The sequence below is a fragment of the Chaetodon auriga genome, chromosome 11, assembly GCF_051107435.1.
Source record: "Chaetodon auriga isolate fChaAug3 chromosome 11, fChaAug3.hap1, whole genome shotgun sequence".
NCBI lineage: Eukaryota > Metazoa > Chordata > Actinopteri > Chaetodontiformes > Chaetodontidae > Chaetodon > Chaetodon auriga.
In genome coordinates, this window is record NC_135084.1 from 20,685,165 (window position 1) to 20,701,761 (window position 16,597).

Here is a 16,597-nt window from a genome sequence, read left to right on the forward strand (position 1 = left end):
AAACCGCAGGAGAGCAATAATGAAAGCATAATGAAGTGTGACTTACAGGAAAATTTTCAAAAATAAATGGAAGAACTAAACAAATGCAGATCGTTCAAACATGGCAGATTTTGGACAGATGTGTTAGATAGCACTCTAAAACACCATCACCACAAACACCAAATGAGGGACAATCCTTCAGAAGAATAATGTTCCTCCATCTGATAAAGTCCCACATAGTTCTGGAGACTCAGTGCCTTACTAAGCCACTTCCTTTACTTTGTCGTGCATGTGACTCCCTCACAAAGTGAAGCATGGAGTAAAATAAAACATCTGCTAGAAGGTAGCAGCTAGCAGCCAGTTAGCTCAGCTTAGCACAAAGACTGGAGACAGGGAAACAGCTAGCCTGGTTTGTCCAAAGGTAACAAAATCCGCTCACCATCAACTAAGATGTGACATAACATTATATCTCATTTGTTGTTTACAAATTGTGATGTTGAAAGAGTCAGGCTAGCTACTTTTCTTTAAATTTAGCTAAGCTAATGGCCCCTGGTTCATGACAGGACTTGATCAGTATTGATCTTCTGATATATATATATATATATATATATATATATATATATATATATATATATATATATATATATATATACATACATAAAAGTAAGTTACATATTTCTGACTTACACTTTTTGTTAGTTTAATGAATTAAGGCTGCAAGAGTTTCGAGTAACAGTTCCTGTTCCACAGTGATCAACACAAAGATCCACAAATGCACACGACTTGACAGAGCTGTCAAACAGACTGTTAATGGAAAATCTTCAAAGACGTGTAGCTCTGGGCTTCCAGCCATTACAGACCAAGCCAAGAATCTGGTCATCCATTTCTTTCTTTTATTTGACCAGTGGCGTCAAGCTGAGACGATCACTACTTCAAATTAACCAGAGATGGAAAAAGGGCCCTCAGCCAACGAACTACTGCACTCTGAAATTCAAAGTCAACTGGATTTACTCTGTAGTCTTGAAGGCATTTCTTACTCATCCAAGAGGCTGTATCATCAGTTGCTCTTTATCCAAAACTCTGATCAACTCCGCACAGCGTGGCCAGTTGCGTTTATCTTACTGGAAATCCGCTGACCTGCACAACAGAGAAGCTTCATAAACAGAGCAGTCTTTCTCTGTAAAGGCGAGGCCTATTATTATGAGGTGACATCCTTATAAAGCTGCTGTGATTGTGCTTGAGTAAGCGCAGATCTGTTTGACTGCTCATCCGGCTGGCAGAGCACTTTGAGCCCTGGGTTCACTCAGGAGACCCGAACAGACAGTCAGTGAGATGAACTAAGAGCACTCTGTCCCTCTGGAGGGGAGCACTCGATGTCACTTTCCATAAGGCAGGAACAGCAGCTCAAAGGTGACAAGCTGTGACAGCACCAATGGAGCAGCACGCTGCCATTTTTTAGATAGAGAGAAGCAGGTCAATTATTTTGCTCCTCAGTCTTTCTCCACAGTATTTATTAGGTTTTCAGAGTGAAAACGGTGAAAGAGCAATAAACTGCAGCATGTACTTTATGACACTGACTGTAATGTGCTTAATGACACCGGCTAATCTTAGGTATGAATCTAAATGTAAGGTGTCTGAAGACAAAAATCAATTCTGCCGGCAACTAATCAGACAAACATTAACTGTGTGAGACATTAACTGTCTCTGGCATTATGTGGGGTTCGATGGAGGGTGGCAGCAGAAGACGTTCTTGCAAGTATGTCAGCACTCACGGGCTAAGGATGAATTGCTAAGTGCTACACATTAGCAGAAGGTGGGCCACCTGTGTAAATCATATTTCGACAATATCAAATCCCAAATGCTTAAAACTGTTTACAGGTCACAGTAAAAAGCTGTTTAACTTTTAGGGTTGGTCTACCTTTACCAGATATTTTACCAGGCTGAACTGACTCAGTGACCATTAAAGGTAACTTAACATTTTCATTCATCTGTGAATTGCTAATGCTAAATGCTAAATGTGTGTTCCAATGGGAAGAGATGTGAATTTTCATCTTGCATCATTCACACAGATTTGACCAGTGGACCGTTTATGTTTATTCGCACCAGACATCCAAAGGCTTTGTTGGCTAGCTATCAGCAAACACATGAATTATGTGTGTAATAGTGAGTGTGTGTGTGTGTGTTTGTGTTCAGCTCAGCCTCCAACTGAATTCACCAGAAACTCCAGTTCATTCTGTTATTCCCCTTCTGTCTCCATTTTCTTCTCCTCTCTGCACACAGTACAAGCATGAATATTTTGCTCAAGTTTGCAACCACCCGGAGCGAATTCACATCTAATCTCATCTCTGAACTGACCTTGTATGAAGTTGTGCACCCTCTAAAATTCGCCTCACGCTCTGAACACACAGTGCTTATCAGCCTGCAAAGCCCTAATGCTAATCGATAATACTTCCAGCACATACACATATCCCAGCTTTGCATGTCAACTCAAACCCATAATATAATCTGTGACACAAACAAACCTATCTACCAACTCAACCTTTCTATCTTACACTCAGTTTATGACTTGTTTCCTCCAAAAAAGATTTTCAAAAGCTGTATGGAAGTGTGGTCATAACTCTATACCCACTGTGCATGTAAACGCAGCATGCATGCAAATGCATTTTCTATTGTGCACTGATGTCATTTCACTTCAAAAGTCCACTCCAGCTGCCACTCTCCTGTCAGTCTGTGTTTCTTTCTATGTCTATCACCTGTGTGCACACTCAGCCTTTAAAAAACAGAGCAGGCAACTTGTTTGTTGCTCAGTCCTTCCTTTTAAACCGCTACATCCTCCGAATATCTAAACATTTTGACTAGTTCCACGCTGAATACTTACTAATCAAAGTGGCACATTTAATATCTGTCAGCATCCCATTAACAGCCTTCATGTCAGCTTTAATGTATTTCCTGAGGACAACGCTTCACCTCACAGCCTGAGGTGAATCCTCAGTGCCACCCAGGCAGTAAAAAGGACTCATGACACCTGAAGACGAGTCTTTTTTTAATCTTAGAATCAAGCATCAAATCATCCAGCTAATGTCGGGACAGCCTCTCTTCAAGCAACAAGCACACTATAATCAGACAGAGTCTAGGCTAATATGATTGCATGATACCAGCACAGTAAAACAGATAGAATGGCAACAGGAAGTGGAAGTTTTGGCTGGATCAAGACCAAAGTTTGGACCAAAATCTCTCCATAGAAGCGGTTCCTTGAGAATACCTGAAAGCAGAGATCAGGTGAGGGTTTATCCAGTATGTGTGCTGCTGGTCATGGTTGTCTGATGTGATACTGTGAAGCCTGACGTTGGATTTTCCACTTGAATGTGCAGTACTGCAGCCAGAGAATCCAACTCCTGGCTGCAGGTTGAGCTAACGTATTTACTTTAAACTAGATGGAGCAAATGGAGCTTACATGTTTCATTACTTAAATAGCTGGCAGCTTTTGGAGGCTGCCTTAGAAGAACAGCGTCTGAACGCACTTCCACCTTGACTTCAACACCCAAAGTGATGATTATTACTTTATCTGGGGATGAGATTAAATCAGGAAGTTTCCCACCTGACTTAACCCATCAAACCTGAGGTGCTTGTAGGCAGATATTGTTGACTTTAGACAGAGCTTCCTCCTGTTTCCAGCCTTTAAGCTACTCAAAGCTGTAGCTGGCTGGTATCCATCATCTTGTTTAACTCTCCACCAGAAAGCGAATAAGCCATATCCCAAATTGATAAATTGCTTTAAGCAGGACATGAATAAATCCACTCCACTGACGTCCAGTTGGCACTAATGCTACAGATACCAAATCTGCCATACCTGGAGTGATTGAAAATAGACGAGAGGCAGTAACAGAAATATACAGACGAGACAGGACGCAGACAAAGACTCAGGCTTTAAACACAGTATAATGACGAGCATAACTATGAAATCTGGCTCAACTCATCACAGAGAGATGGCAGGTGAGAGAGAGCAACCAGACAGTTTATTGGAAATGAACTGCATTCCCAGCATTTTGCTCCGAGCATCAACACACATACACACACACACACACACACACACACACACACACACACACACATATACACACACAAAGAAATCTGTCTCCTCAGCAGTTACTTGCTCCCTTACTGTCACTCATTCTGCACCTCTGGCATTCAAAAGCTACTGTACAAAAACAAAAACAAACTGCACACAAGGACACACAAACACACGCGCAGCCATGTTGAGATAACAATGTGTAATTCCAAACTAGTTTGGTTATTATTGCTTCATTCTGTGAGACAGAGATACGACAGAGCGGAGAATGACATTTAATAAAGATTTCAGGCCAGATTCAAAGGATGTGCCACATTATTAGAGGACAACAAATTTCAACCAATCAGTGGCTGTGAATGCTGTTGTGGTACTGTTGAACTCAGAGATGTGAGCTCAGCTTTGGAGGTTGTGCAGCTTGCTTTGATCGGAAAGAAGTCTGAAAACAAGGTTTAATTGGAAACTGCTGTCACACGTCCCATCTTCTCTCAGGTCATGTCCTCCTTTACACCTTTAATGTGTCCTGAGTTTTCTGTTCTAATATTTACAGACTGCATTTTCAGAGTCTGACATCAAAACACCAAGACAGCTACAAAAACACACACTTATTCTGTATGCACTCACATCACATGAGCCAGCAGTGTAAAGCCAAATCATATGAGAACCATACTCAGCATTAAAAAAAAATCTGTTCCGTTTCAACAGAACAACGCCAGACCAGCCGTTCAATTTTAGAAATTAATTATCAATTTTTCAGCCCAGCAAAGCTGAAAAAGCTGCATATTCTTCATTTGCTTCAATGCTTATTGTATTCAGATCCACTTGGCTTAGTAGCATTACATTCATTTCCCATCATGTGAGCATTGCTTGATAAATTAGTCGATGGTTAACTTGGTGCAGAAGCCAAGGCTGCAGTTGCACCAGGCGGCTATGAGTTGCAGATGGAGCGTGTTTCATCATCCTTTTGCTCTGCAACTGCTCCTCCAGATCTTTGCTGTAGAAGAAGAACAGACATGTTGAACAGAATGATGACACTCTCAGATGATTAACCATAAATGTGGTTTTCTTGTGTGGAGGAGACTGTACAGCTGGACAAGATCTGTGTAGGCTTAATCCACAGTATACATGAGGGGAATATGATACAGTGAATGCAAGCGCTGCACACTCTGTGAGCTGCATCCCACTTTTCCCCTCATTACTTATTAAATCTGACTTTCTGACATATTGCTAGAATACTGATTTCTCCATTTCCAAAGACTGCATCTGTGCTTCCGTCAGCAAATTTGTACATGCAGGTTAACTCTGACCTGCAGAGCTGTCTGGAAATTGCACCAAAACAGGACACACATGCTTAAATTCATCCATTCTGCAAGCTTCAGTTGAAGTTAATGGAGAAGAGTATTCACATGCATGAAAAATATGGCTGATGTGCAGCTGGGAGGGTAGCTACACAATGGGGCAGCCTTGGAGATGCCACATGGAGGCCTGTGATTGTTCAGCATGGGCAGCTTGTGTTTCCTCCTACAGTTTCTGATGTAAGCTGAAACAAGTTGAAGAAAGACTCAGTAATCTTCCCCCTTTTCAGAAACACACATCTTGCAAAGCCACCTCCACAGCAAACCTTCTGCTGACTGTGGCAGCAATGAAATGACACCATGGAAATATACAAGTTGCACAGAAATAGCCTCTTATTGACCACCGTCACTCGACTGTTTGCTGCAGAGTAAATGAAAGAATCTAATATGACCCGATCCTCTACGATACGTCTGTCTAGTGTTGCTGTGGTGCTATCAACAGGTGAAATCCAACACTGAACTATGAATCAAAACCTATGATGTGGGAATCTACAACGGACTTAACCCCTTGTGCCATGTAGAAGCCCACTGTGTATTGGCATATTGGTGCATGAAATACTGCAGCAAGATGTCCTGTAGTAGAAAGTGTTTACATTTACTGTTAGTAGAGAGCTTATTATCTCTGCTGTTTGTGCAATAAATGTGTGACTGTTGAGTGGGGCAAAATGGAGAGCCTGTAAAGAACACATTGTTCTCTGATACTGATGGACTGACACCAAAGTGACATCTGCAGCTGATGTTTTGGACAGATGAAAGGTTTCCTCCATCAAAAGACGATTGTAGTTGTGCTAGAAATGTCTCTCTGTGGCATCACATCATCTCTGCTAAGCTCACTGTCCACAGGAACAGGGCTTTAAGGTGGATTACAGTATGAGGCTGCTTCACTTGCTGCTCAGCTGCACTCAGTGAACACACACACATCCACACACATCTACACACACACACACACACACACACACACACACACACACACTCGCTCGTGCAGCCAAATATATTGAGATGCTCTCTGTCAGTGGGACCTCTTCACTGGTAATTGGAATTAAATCTCACAGAGGAGTATTAATGAATCAGGCAACATTATCTGGAACAAATAGAAAATCACATTGTTTACACTCGTCCACCCATTTGTAGGATGTAGAAAAACCTGCACCAAGTGAGTGCTTCACATAAAAAAGAATGGACATGAATAAAAATAAAGACAAAGAATCAAATCACAGCATAAAATAACAAAATATATAAATAAAACTAGATTTCATAATTATCAACAAGGTGAAGAAAGGTTAAAAGCACACTCTCAGTTGTTGTTGTTATGGCTGTAATCTCACATTAGCATGATTTGTTGTCATCAGGTTTCCAGCAGCAAATCTGCTTTTGCCTGCAGGATCGAAACAGGACAACATGTTTTTTTTTTCTCTCAGGACACTTTGCTCATCACAAATGTGATTAAACTGCAGACGGATGCAGCAAAGAGTGGAAAATGGTGATAGAGAGAGGGATGGGAAGGTTTGCCAATATACACTCAACATCTCCAGATACTTGAGAGATGAGTGATCTGCATACAGACAAGTCGGTTGTTTTTATGTCCTCTGGTGATTTCTTGCCTCCTCATACATAAATTGCTAGTGATGTGTATAAAGTGATTTCTCCTAATCATGTATTATGATATACCGTTTTATTTGGAGAACACTGACTGGCAATATCAGCAGTTATAAATAGTGTTTCACTACAACATGAAGAAAAAAAACCTGCTTCTTCCAGTGGTTTAACTTTGTGAACTCAATAATCAAGGATGTGCTGAATTAGATTAAACTGTGTATACGTGCGACAAAACAGTGATTTGGTCATAACCTGACAGGGCTGCATAAACAACAAGTCCATGTAATGATCCTGTCTATGAAAATGTATGATTTATTATATTAAATCTTTTTTTTTTTTCTCACTATTCCTTAATTTAGTCTAAAAGCTTTGTTCAGTGCAGTTTTGTGAAATTGGGAATTTCTGTGATATTATATGGTCCGTACATACAGCGCCTCATGCTTTGGCCATGACCACACACACAGCCGGTGCGTCCATTGCTGGCTAGCTTACAGTTTACGCAGTTAGCACAGTGGTCAGATTTGTGTGAATGACACAAGGTAAAAATTTGTTCTGCCTTCTGTCTGTACACTCCCTGATACTCAGTCCAAACACATCATATATTAGCAAGTCAAGTAAGGTCAGTTTTGTTTATATCCCAAAATTACATATTTGCCTTAAAAGCAAGATTTCAAATGTATAAACATGTGACAGCCTATCCTCAAACCCTCAACCCGAATCCATCTGGTTGTAATGGATGTGTAAAACTTGTGTGCTGCAACCAGCATGAATTTAACAGTGCATAAATCTTCACTTTAAATTTAAAACTTACAGACAGTGAAATGAAAAACACATTTTCCAAGTTCTACTCCTGCACCTCTGTGTGAGTTTCTCATTTATCTCTTGTTCCATGTTCAATATGTGTCCATGAAATATATTTTTGTGTGTTCATGTGCCTGTAAAGCTCTCAAGTGCAGTTAAAGCAGTCAGGGCGATGAGCTCAAAGTGTCCCTTGTAGGAGCAAGGACACTTTGAGCATCCTTTCTCCTACAAGTGTCCCTTGTAGGAGCAGATGGATGTTCCCATGGCTTATTAAAAATATCCTTGTGTGTGAAATAAGTGGTGTCAAGGCACAGCCAGCAGCCTGTTAATCTGATCAAAGTAGGTTTGTTTTAACTTGTCATCCGAGGTCCTGTGTTAGCCGCCGTCCAGTATTCTTCACCTCCTCCTCAGATGCTGGTTAATGACACACTGACATCAAAGGACACCTTCTTACAAGTCCTTGATCTCCTGGACAAAATCACCAGCATCCATAAGAGGATGGTCTGTGTCTCTGTGTGTAGAACCCCACAACAGCTAGATCTACTGGTATGTGTGTTATACATACAGCTTCAAAGGCCTCTTCTCTTGCCACCAGGCTTGGTGGCACTTATGAGACAAATTAGACCAGGATATGTTGATCATGGCTCCTCCAGACTGCTGTTGTGATGCTGGTGTGGTGTAAACTTCCCTTTCCCTCTAAGAAGCATGGCTCGTCGTGTTCACTACGCCTTCACAAAGAGGAAACACTCATAAGATAATTAGGCGCCTGACTTTTCTCAGGCTGTACTGTGGAAAAGCTCATTCTGCTTTCTCTGTAGGTGCACTTACTATTTCCTTAAATGTGCTTCCAACGCCACAGGGGCCATATCACCTCTGCTTCCCTATTTCTGCCTCAGCACGCTGCATGGTGACACAGCAGCACAAAACTAACTGGGACATAAGAAAAATGGAGGCTGCTTTAGACAATCAAATACGCTGACTGTCCTCTGCAAAGCACGTACTTTTCAAATTCACTTTTAGATGCATAGAATGGGTGAATCGGTCAACAGATGGCAAAGGGCAGACTTAAAACGAGAGCTGCAGAGGGAAGGGCAGACAGTTCAGAAGTTCTGCCTCTAATCTGAGGATATAAACATCCACCCTGTCTGGCCTGGCCTTCACCTCAGTCTGCATGTGCAAAGAAAGTGAAAGATGAGCAGAGGGAGACGCTAACAGTGGCTGTGTTTGTGTGTGTGTGGCACCATGCCAGCCACCTTGCACAGCCCCTTTTTGAGATGGTCTCTGGGGAGCTTTTTTAAAACAGCCGGCGAGCAATTTCACTAAATCATGTTATTTATGACTCACTCAAGGCTATCTCTGCTTCTGGTAGAAGATTGGAATTTTCTAGCATATGTCGCTGTAATTAACTGCAAACAGCCAAAATGTCTCCTGAAAGCAGTCTGTATAAAAGGCCTTGTAAAAGAAGACCTTATGAAAGAAGTGGAAGCAGCCACCACCCACTGGTTTTTGCTTTAGCATTTTGAGGCCTTGAGTTTGGCATTTTCACTGTCGGCATCTTGGGTTTTTGGACCCAGAAGGCACCATATTTGGATGAGAGTGTGGAGCTAAAATATCAGCTAATACTGGTGCAGGCTAGGTAGCTTGGTTAGCAAGGTGCATCCATACTTGCAATATTAATTGGGATGCTAACTTTGGCTAGCGATAAACAGGCGTAAAACAAAATGTACTGAAAAAAATGACTCTTTAGAACGTGTTTTAGTACAGCTGAACAGTGTCTGGCTTTCAGGACTCAGTTTGCAGTGAGGCAGTAATATGGGCAGGACAGGCAGCAGTGTTTCACCATCAGCTGCCCCAGAAATGCATTGTTAAAAGGGTCAGTTCACCCACATTACACAAAGACATGTGGTGGGAGGTTTCATGTGCCCTGCTTTTGAGATTTCAACCACCCTCTCAATACAATGGAGGTAAATTAATTTTAGTTTGTGCTGCTCGCTGCATTGAAAAAAGACAAACTGGTAGCCTCCAGTGTCAGGTGACACATCCCTCCTGTACACTTTGACTCTGACCTCTTCAGATATCTGCCATGATGCACCTGCACATCCGACCACATGTGAATGCATCAGCTGGTACACAAACACTGGAAATATGAGAAGCACGCAGCCTCCTGCCGGACCTTACACTGAACATACTTGCTTTTAGCGCAGTATAAGGTCCAGCCGATGATGGCAGATTGGATTTAACCTCCATTTATCCTGTGAGTGTTTGCTGACCAAGCTATCGTGAGGTGCCTGGGGTTGTTTCGCAGCAGATACTCAGAGGTATAGATTTCTTTTTTCCATCACCTACAGTACACTTTTCCAATCTGGTCTCCGGATGTGAACCAGTTGCCTCATGGTCAGGAGGTCATTCGTCTAACCTTCATGCTGCTGTCACCCTCTCAGATAGCTTTTCACCAGTAGACACAGAGGATTGAGAGTGGACGAGGTGGTTGAGCACACTGTGGCTGGACATAGAAAATACATATAATAATCCACCCACCAGTGCTGCCAGGAAATACGAAACATTATTCCCAAGACAGACATCAGCTCAGACGGATGGTTGTGTGAGGATGAGAGTGTGAAGCTGAACATCCTTGCCAGTGTCTCTTTGGTCCACCGGGGACACTCCATTGACTGGCCGGTAGATTAAACTACTTCCCACATGAGAACATATGAGCATGGATATGTTTAGCTACAATAAACACAATAAAATAACAAAGGCTGTGTGGCTCACAGAGGTCCATTGTTTGTGATATGAGATCTGTCTCTGAGGATAATGAGTGGAGTCTAGCTGACTAATGATGTGCTGTGTTTAAGGATAATTAGTTTTGGCTCCTCTGGCGGGTTTCAAAGGGATTTGGATCCATTTGTTATTGTTTTACAAATAGTTGGGGCGTTTCCAGTAACTGGGTCAAATCTACTGAGCATCAGCATCTCACTATACAGAGAGCATGAATGAGGCTGCAGAAGATGTACCTACTGTACTGTGTTGTTGACTTTCAATCCAAGTTTGACAAAAAATAAAAATATAATGAAATAAATACGACATAATTATATAAAAACTACAGTGATGCATTGATTATATTCTTAAAATAGGAACAAGACGTTGTGTTATGACCAAAATAAAGTGACAGCTTATACTTTTACACCATTGACTAGTATCATAATGAACACAGCTGTCATCAATACACGGCTCTCAATTCTCCAGCAGATATGTTTAATAGATCTTTTTCACTGCAGTATTGTGATGTCATATCAGGAAAAACACATTTAATAACATTAATAACAATCATATTCCATTTATATATGCCTGTTTCAAGGCCCTCATATTAGACAAAGTGGGGAAAATAATTGCAGAAAAAGCATAAAATTGTTATTAGTTCTACTACTTTGCAACAGGAAATACACATTTAAGGCCATAATGCCACCCAAACCATATTTTTATCAACATAATGAGGAAACATTAAATTAATTGTTTGCCCAGAATTGTTGTGGAAATAAAGTGAATTCAACAAAGCAGCTCTCTCTGAAGTTTATTACAGTATTTGTCTGCAAAGAGAAGAACTGAGATGAATTCTGCAGCTGTACTCCTACGTAAAGTTTTGTGCATCACAGAACATTTTGTCCCCCTCAGAGATTAACACCTGACATGTAGTGGATACACATGTTAGCCGTTAGCACTTTCTGTAAAATTCCCATCAGGGGCACTGCCGATTCTCACGTTTCACTCTCACTTTATGACCTTTTCAAACGTTACACTTTTCTTGCAACGTCTGATTTGAGACAGATTTTTCATTGTTATACACATTGTATGATTCCTTCTGTTGTTTTAAGACTGAAGTTAAATCTGTATGTTTTATATGCACCATGTAAGTGTTTCTGGAATAGATGTGACACCTATTGACGTAGTTCAGGTTACTGATTCATGTGTAGAAGCTGAGTTTCTCCTCAGGATGGTGGTGGCACAAAGGGAACATTTTCTAGCAGTATTTGGGCCAAAAATGGGCCAAAAATATTTCTACTAATCAGTTTCTTCTGCCTCTCTTTGTTTCTGTCTGTCTGTTTGCTCTCTACACTTTCTTCCCGTCATTCCTGCCTCATGTTCTTTATATGAAAGCCTGAACTTGCAAGGTCATAAACGTTGTACATGTTTGAGTTAAATTTCCGTCTATATCATGTTGTGACCTGCTGAGCTGTGCATTAAATCAGCCAGCGCAGCCAGCTAATGGGAGTCAAGGTTGGAGCACTTTGGCCTTATTTTTACAGAAGTGTTGAAGAGTAGATGACACACAGTGGAAATCAATTTTGTTCCCCTTCTCTCTCTTGCAGTCTCAGCAGAAGTGCATTGTGATCTTTGCCTTGGTGTGCTGCTTCGCCGTACTGGTGGCGCTGATTTTCTCGGCGGTGGATGTTTGGGGCGAAGACGAAGACGGGATCACGGAGGAGAACTGTAGCAAGAACTGCAGGTGAGAACCACAAACATGAGATTCATTGCATTGGTTGGAGTGTGCTGCTTCAGGTAAAGGTGAGGTTCAGTTTGAGTCCACGGAGGCTTCTCAGATGCCAAAACACTGCAACAAGCCCACTGTGGATGCAGGACATATAATTTTCTGAGGCTTGTAAAGCCAAACTGAGGGAGCACAGCAGCCATGGCCCACATGACCCCCATAAAATCCCTGCAATCGTTGTGACAAGAGCTAGTAAACAGTAGCAATACAGCAATACACCAGGAATGTGCTTTTATATGTGTGTGACTGGCCAAAGCAGCAGCTTGCAAGGTGACGTTGCGTTGTGTCAACAATTTCTGGTTCAACTATTTCCCACAAGTCAAATAATTTAGGGAGGTGTGGTTTGAATTCAGCAAGACATGAAAGTCAACTGCAGTCTTAAGCAATTTATGAATTACAACCAGTTTGTCGACGTGCAGAATGTGAAAAACAACAGAGAGTTTTTATCTATGGGAGCTACGGTGTGCACAACAAAACGCTGGAGCATAACACTAATTAACTGTCATACATAAATCTTCTGAGCATATGGCTGACATGATTTGGGACGTCGAGCTTAAGCCAATGGTGCTTGTAGCTTTTATTAATTAAAAGCAGATTTCCTTTAACCCATCTGGCCTCGCCTCGGCTTTGCTCTGTGGGCACTCGTGAACTTTTGGCAGTTCACTCATTCCACCAGCTTCCATTGCTAGAAAGTAGATTGTTTTAGCTGAGTATCGAAACACAAAGCAGTCTGCAGGTGTAACCCACTGGCACAAGATATGAACTGCAGTGCAGAGGCTGCAGACCCCACAGCATGGCTTGCATTAATTTGGGGAGAATATACAGTTATAAGGCTTCCTCAGCCTGATCCCACTATAGCCTCCCCCATGCCCTGAAATGATTACCAGGCTCTTCTGAAAGTTACTTTATACCAAACTTAAGCAGGTTTCTACAGTCTGTTTCAGTTTAAGAATATGGATCTCGAGACAAAAAGCCTAAAATCCACTGCAGTATGTCCTGGTGGTCCAGAGTGAAAGTGGCTGATCAGCAGTCATTTCCTCTGATACAGCAGTCCCTGCTTTCTCAGCTCTCTGCTTCCTACTGGTTCCCCTCCATTAGACTCTTATCATCCAATTTGCCATTCAGCCTCCTTGAATTACTTCCCCCTCTCTCTTTCTTTAGAGTCCATCCAGTCTCTCCCTCACCTTCACCAAAGCAGCCATTTAGCAACCTTTCAGAAAACTCTACCAGGCATCCCTCTCTTGCACTCAAGGCTGAAAGTGTAATCCCAACTTGTGAAGCTCAATTGGACTCTTGTCCTGCTCCGAAGGACCCCTAAAGCTCGGGGTAGAATGAGAGATAAATACGAGGCTGAGGAGAGGGATGATGAGGCTGAACCACATGTGGGGAGAAGAAGAGAGAGGATATCAGGGCAGATTTGGGGTTGGAATGAGTGACAGATGAATAGATTCATCAGCGGCTTGTCAGCTCAAGACTTAGCTCCAAACAAATCTCAGAAATGTCGTTTTTTCCAAGTCTGCACTGTTATTTCTATCCCATAAGCTTAATGGTGGCGTTTTACTGTGACATGCATCATTTGAAAGACCCATGAGGTGTGCAAGTGTAACGTAATTAAGGATTTCATAAACTGTTTTGCTCAAAGCGAGTTGCAGTGCAAAATAGGAAAAGTGATAGATTGCTATGAGCCTGACACGTTTATAATGGGGTGCGCTGAGGCTTCTGTGGGCTCACTTCAGTTCCTAAAGGTTCTGGTAATTCATCAAAGGAAATGCATGTAAAGCACTTTTCAGGCATTGTCATTTCTTACATCCAGTGTTCGCACTTTACAAAAGATCCAGTGTTTAACTTACAAATGAAAGCCGAGACTATTTTTCACCAAATAATCTAAATACAGCAGACTGGTCCTTAATCTCCTTTCACTGTAAAAAAAAAAAAAAAAAAAAGCAAATAATGACTCAGCAACTTTTTTGTTTGTGATGTTGTAATGTAGATATGTCACACACAGCTGCTTGTTTTGTTCTGTAGATTTCACTTCAATCTGTCCTTGTCTGCAAAATGAATAATGCCTGCGCTTGCATCTCAGGAACACGAGACCTGAGACGAGTTGCAGCAACTGCACATAAAACACATAATTAATTTGATTTATATTTTTCCCTCTGAGGATGAATAACTTCAGCTGTGATTGCAGTAAAACATGATTTCTCTTAGGCTCATGCAGTGCATGTTGCTCGGAGGTTGGAGCACTTTATACCCTCTCAGCCGATTGTATCAAAATGACAGTCTGATGTATCCCTGATGTACATGTGTAATTACCTTGTCAGACAGCTGATAAGCAGGTTAGCATTGATCTTCAGCTGCCTCGCAGAAGGGCAGAAACAGCAGTTGAGTTTCTTGAAAAAAAATTCAACATTTCAAACATTTCTGACAACAAATGTCCTTCCGTCAGTATTTTGAGAATGGCAAGGTGAGTCCTACAGCTCAGGTGATGCATAAATCTCCATGTAGTCAACAGCTGTATCATAACTAGACTAAGTTTGGACGTAAAAAAATTCTGGTTCAACTGGCTCCAGAACCGCAGAGAACACATCACATTTCAGACTTCAAAAATCCTTAAATATCTGTGCCGAAACCAACACAAAACAAGAAAATCCACTGTCAGAACAGTCAGACAAAAATGACTGAGCAAGACACAGAAATTGGGCTCCTGAACTAACCAGATACCCTCTTACACGAGGCAGAACTGCCTTGAATTTGACAAATGAGAAGGTATGCACACAGCCTCTAGTGAGTCTGGTAAACTAGTCAAAGCAAACTATCGTCCATCAGTCAGAATGTGAGGGGACACCCGGGACAGTCTTGACAGACGTGGAACAGTATAATCAGCTAAGTACCTGCAGTCAACACTCATTTGCATAAACCACAGAGCATCGCTTTAAAATCATTATCTCAGAGTTGTACAAGCTTCTGATAATGGATTGAAATTTCCACGGTCAGTGTGTTTACCATGACAGCATTGTTTTGGTTGTAAATGACGGAACATTGGACTTAACATTTACCTTTAACAGCACACAGCGAGCAGAGCAGCAGCAGCTCCTGTGATACCCATATTAATGTCCTCGCCGCTGTGCAGAGCCCAGAGCTCAGGGCAGCGCATGAGAGGCTGGATAATTTATATCGGATGTCAGGAGCTCAGTGGCACACTGTGATTTTTCAGCATGATGCCATGCTGTTACTCTAAGTGTGCTACAGCAAACACGCAGCATTACAAGCTTTGCATGTAATTGGCACTATTACATACATGATATTGTGATTTTTATGGCGTTGTGCAGTTTAACTTCAGTCATGGCAGCTCTGTAATATGTTCTCATACTCTGCTTTTTGTAATAAAGTTGGAGGGAGAATTACGAGAATATATTTGAGTGATCCAACTGTGCTCTACCTACCACACTGTGAGATGAGATGGGAATCCATTATCATTCAGAGAGTGAGGACGTTCACCTGTAGAGACACTCTGTCTCTGTATGCACACACACACATCGTGAAGTTTACATCACTCTAGGTATTGGCTGATGTGGCTGAATCACATCCATGAGTGCGTAGATGGGTTACAATGGAGAAGGAGCAGCAGCGGACACCACAGGCTGCATAAATCGATGAATCCTCGCAGACAGGAATGAGTCCCTCCCTGCTTCCTCCACTTTTAATACCAAAGCCTGTCTGCCTGTTTAAACTATTCAGAATCACCATTCATCATACCTCACAGCCATTAGAGTGGACTGAGAGGCTTTCTTTCAGAATAAGATTACATCTCGTCCTCCTCCGCCTGTTCTCCATCCTTGTTTTTCCTCATTGTCGAGTGTTTACTGCAGCTGTCCTAGTTTTCGGTGTCTTTTCAGAACAAAAAGGAGACACTGTGCTGTGTGATGTAAATGTTAATCTTCTCTAGAATTTCATCACAGTTGGCTGTATTGTTACTCTGCGCCTTTGTGTTCAAACTTCAACTCTGTGACTGACAAATGGAGGAATATCCACTGAAATGGATCCCTCATTAACATATGAGCCCACTTCACGTGTGATTCACCCATATTCTCCTTCACTAAACATGCTGACTGCCATTTCCATGAGAAATCAGCATGTTGTCATCACAGATGGTGAGAGTCCTACAGCTTGACCCCTGGCCGCGCTCCAAAACCTGACGTAGCTTTACTTTAGCCAGGAATATATTTTCAAGCTGTGAGCTGGCAATTGGCCTCT

At 41.9% G+C, this 16,597-nt stretch overlaps 1 protein-coding gene across 4 annotated transcripts in view; it reads left to right on the plus strand.

Moving 5' to 3' along the window:
• LOC143328561 (inactive phospholipase D5-like) overlaps positions 1-16,597 on the plus strand; it is a 55,956-nt gene that overhangs the window by 27,533 nt on the left and 11,826 nt on the right. For all 4 annotated transcript variants that reach the window (XM_076743758.1, XM_076743762.1, XM_076743759.1 and 1 more), the window contains exon 2: positions 12,165-12,301. In XM_076743758.1, the coding sequence (XP_076599873.1) occupies positions 12,165-12,301 (137 nt within the window). The remainder of the gene's footprint in view (positions 1-12,164; positions 12,302-16,597) is intronic.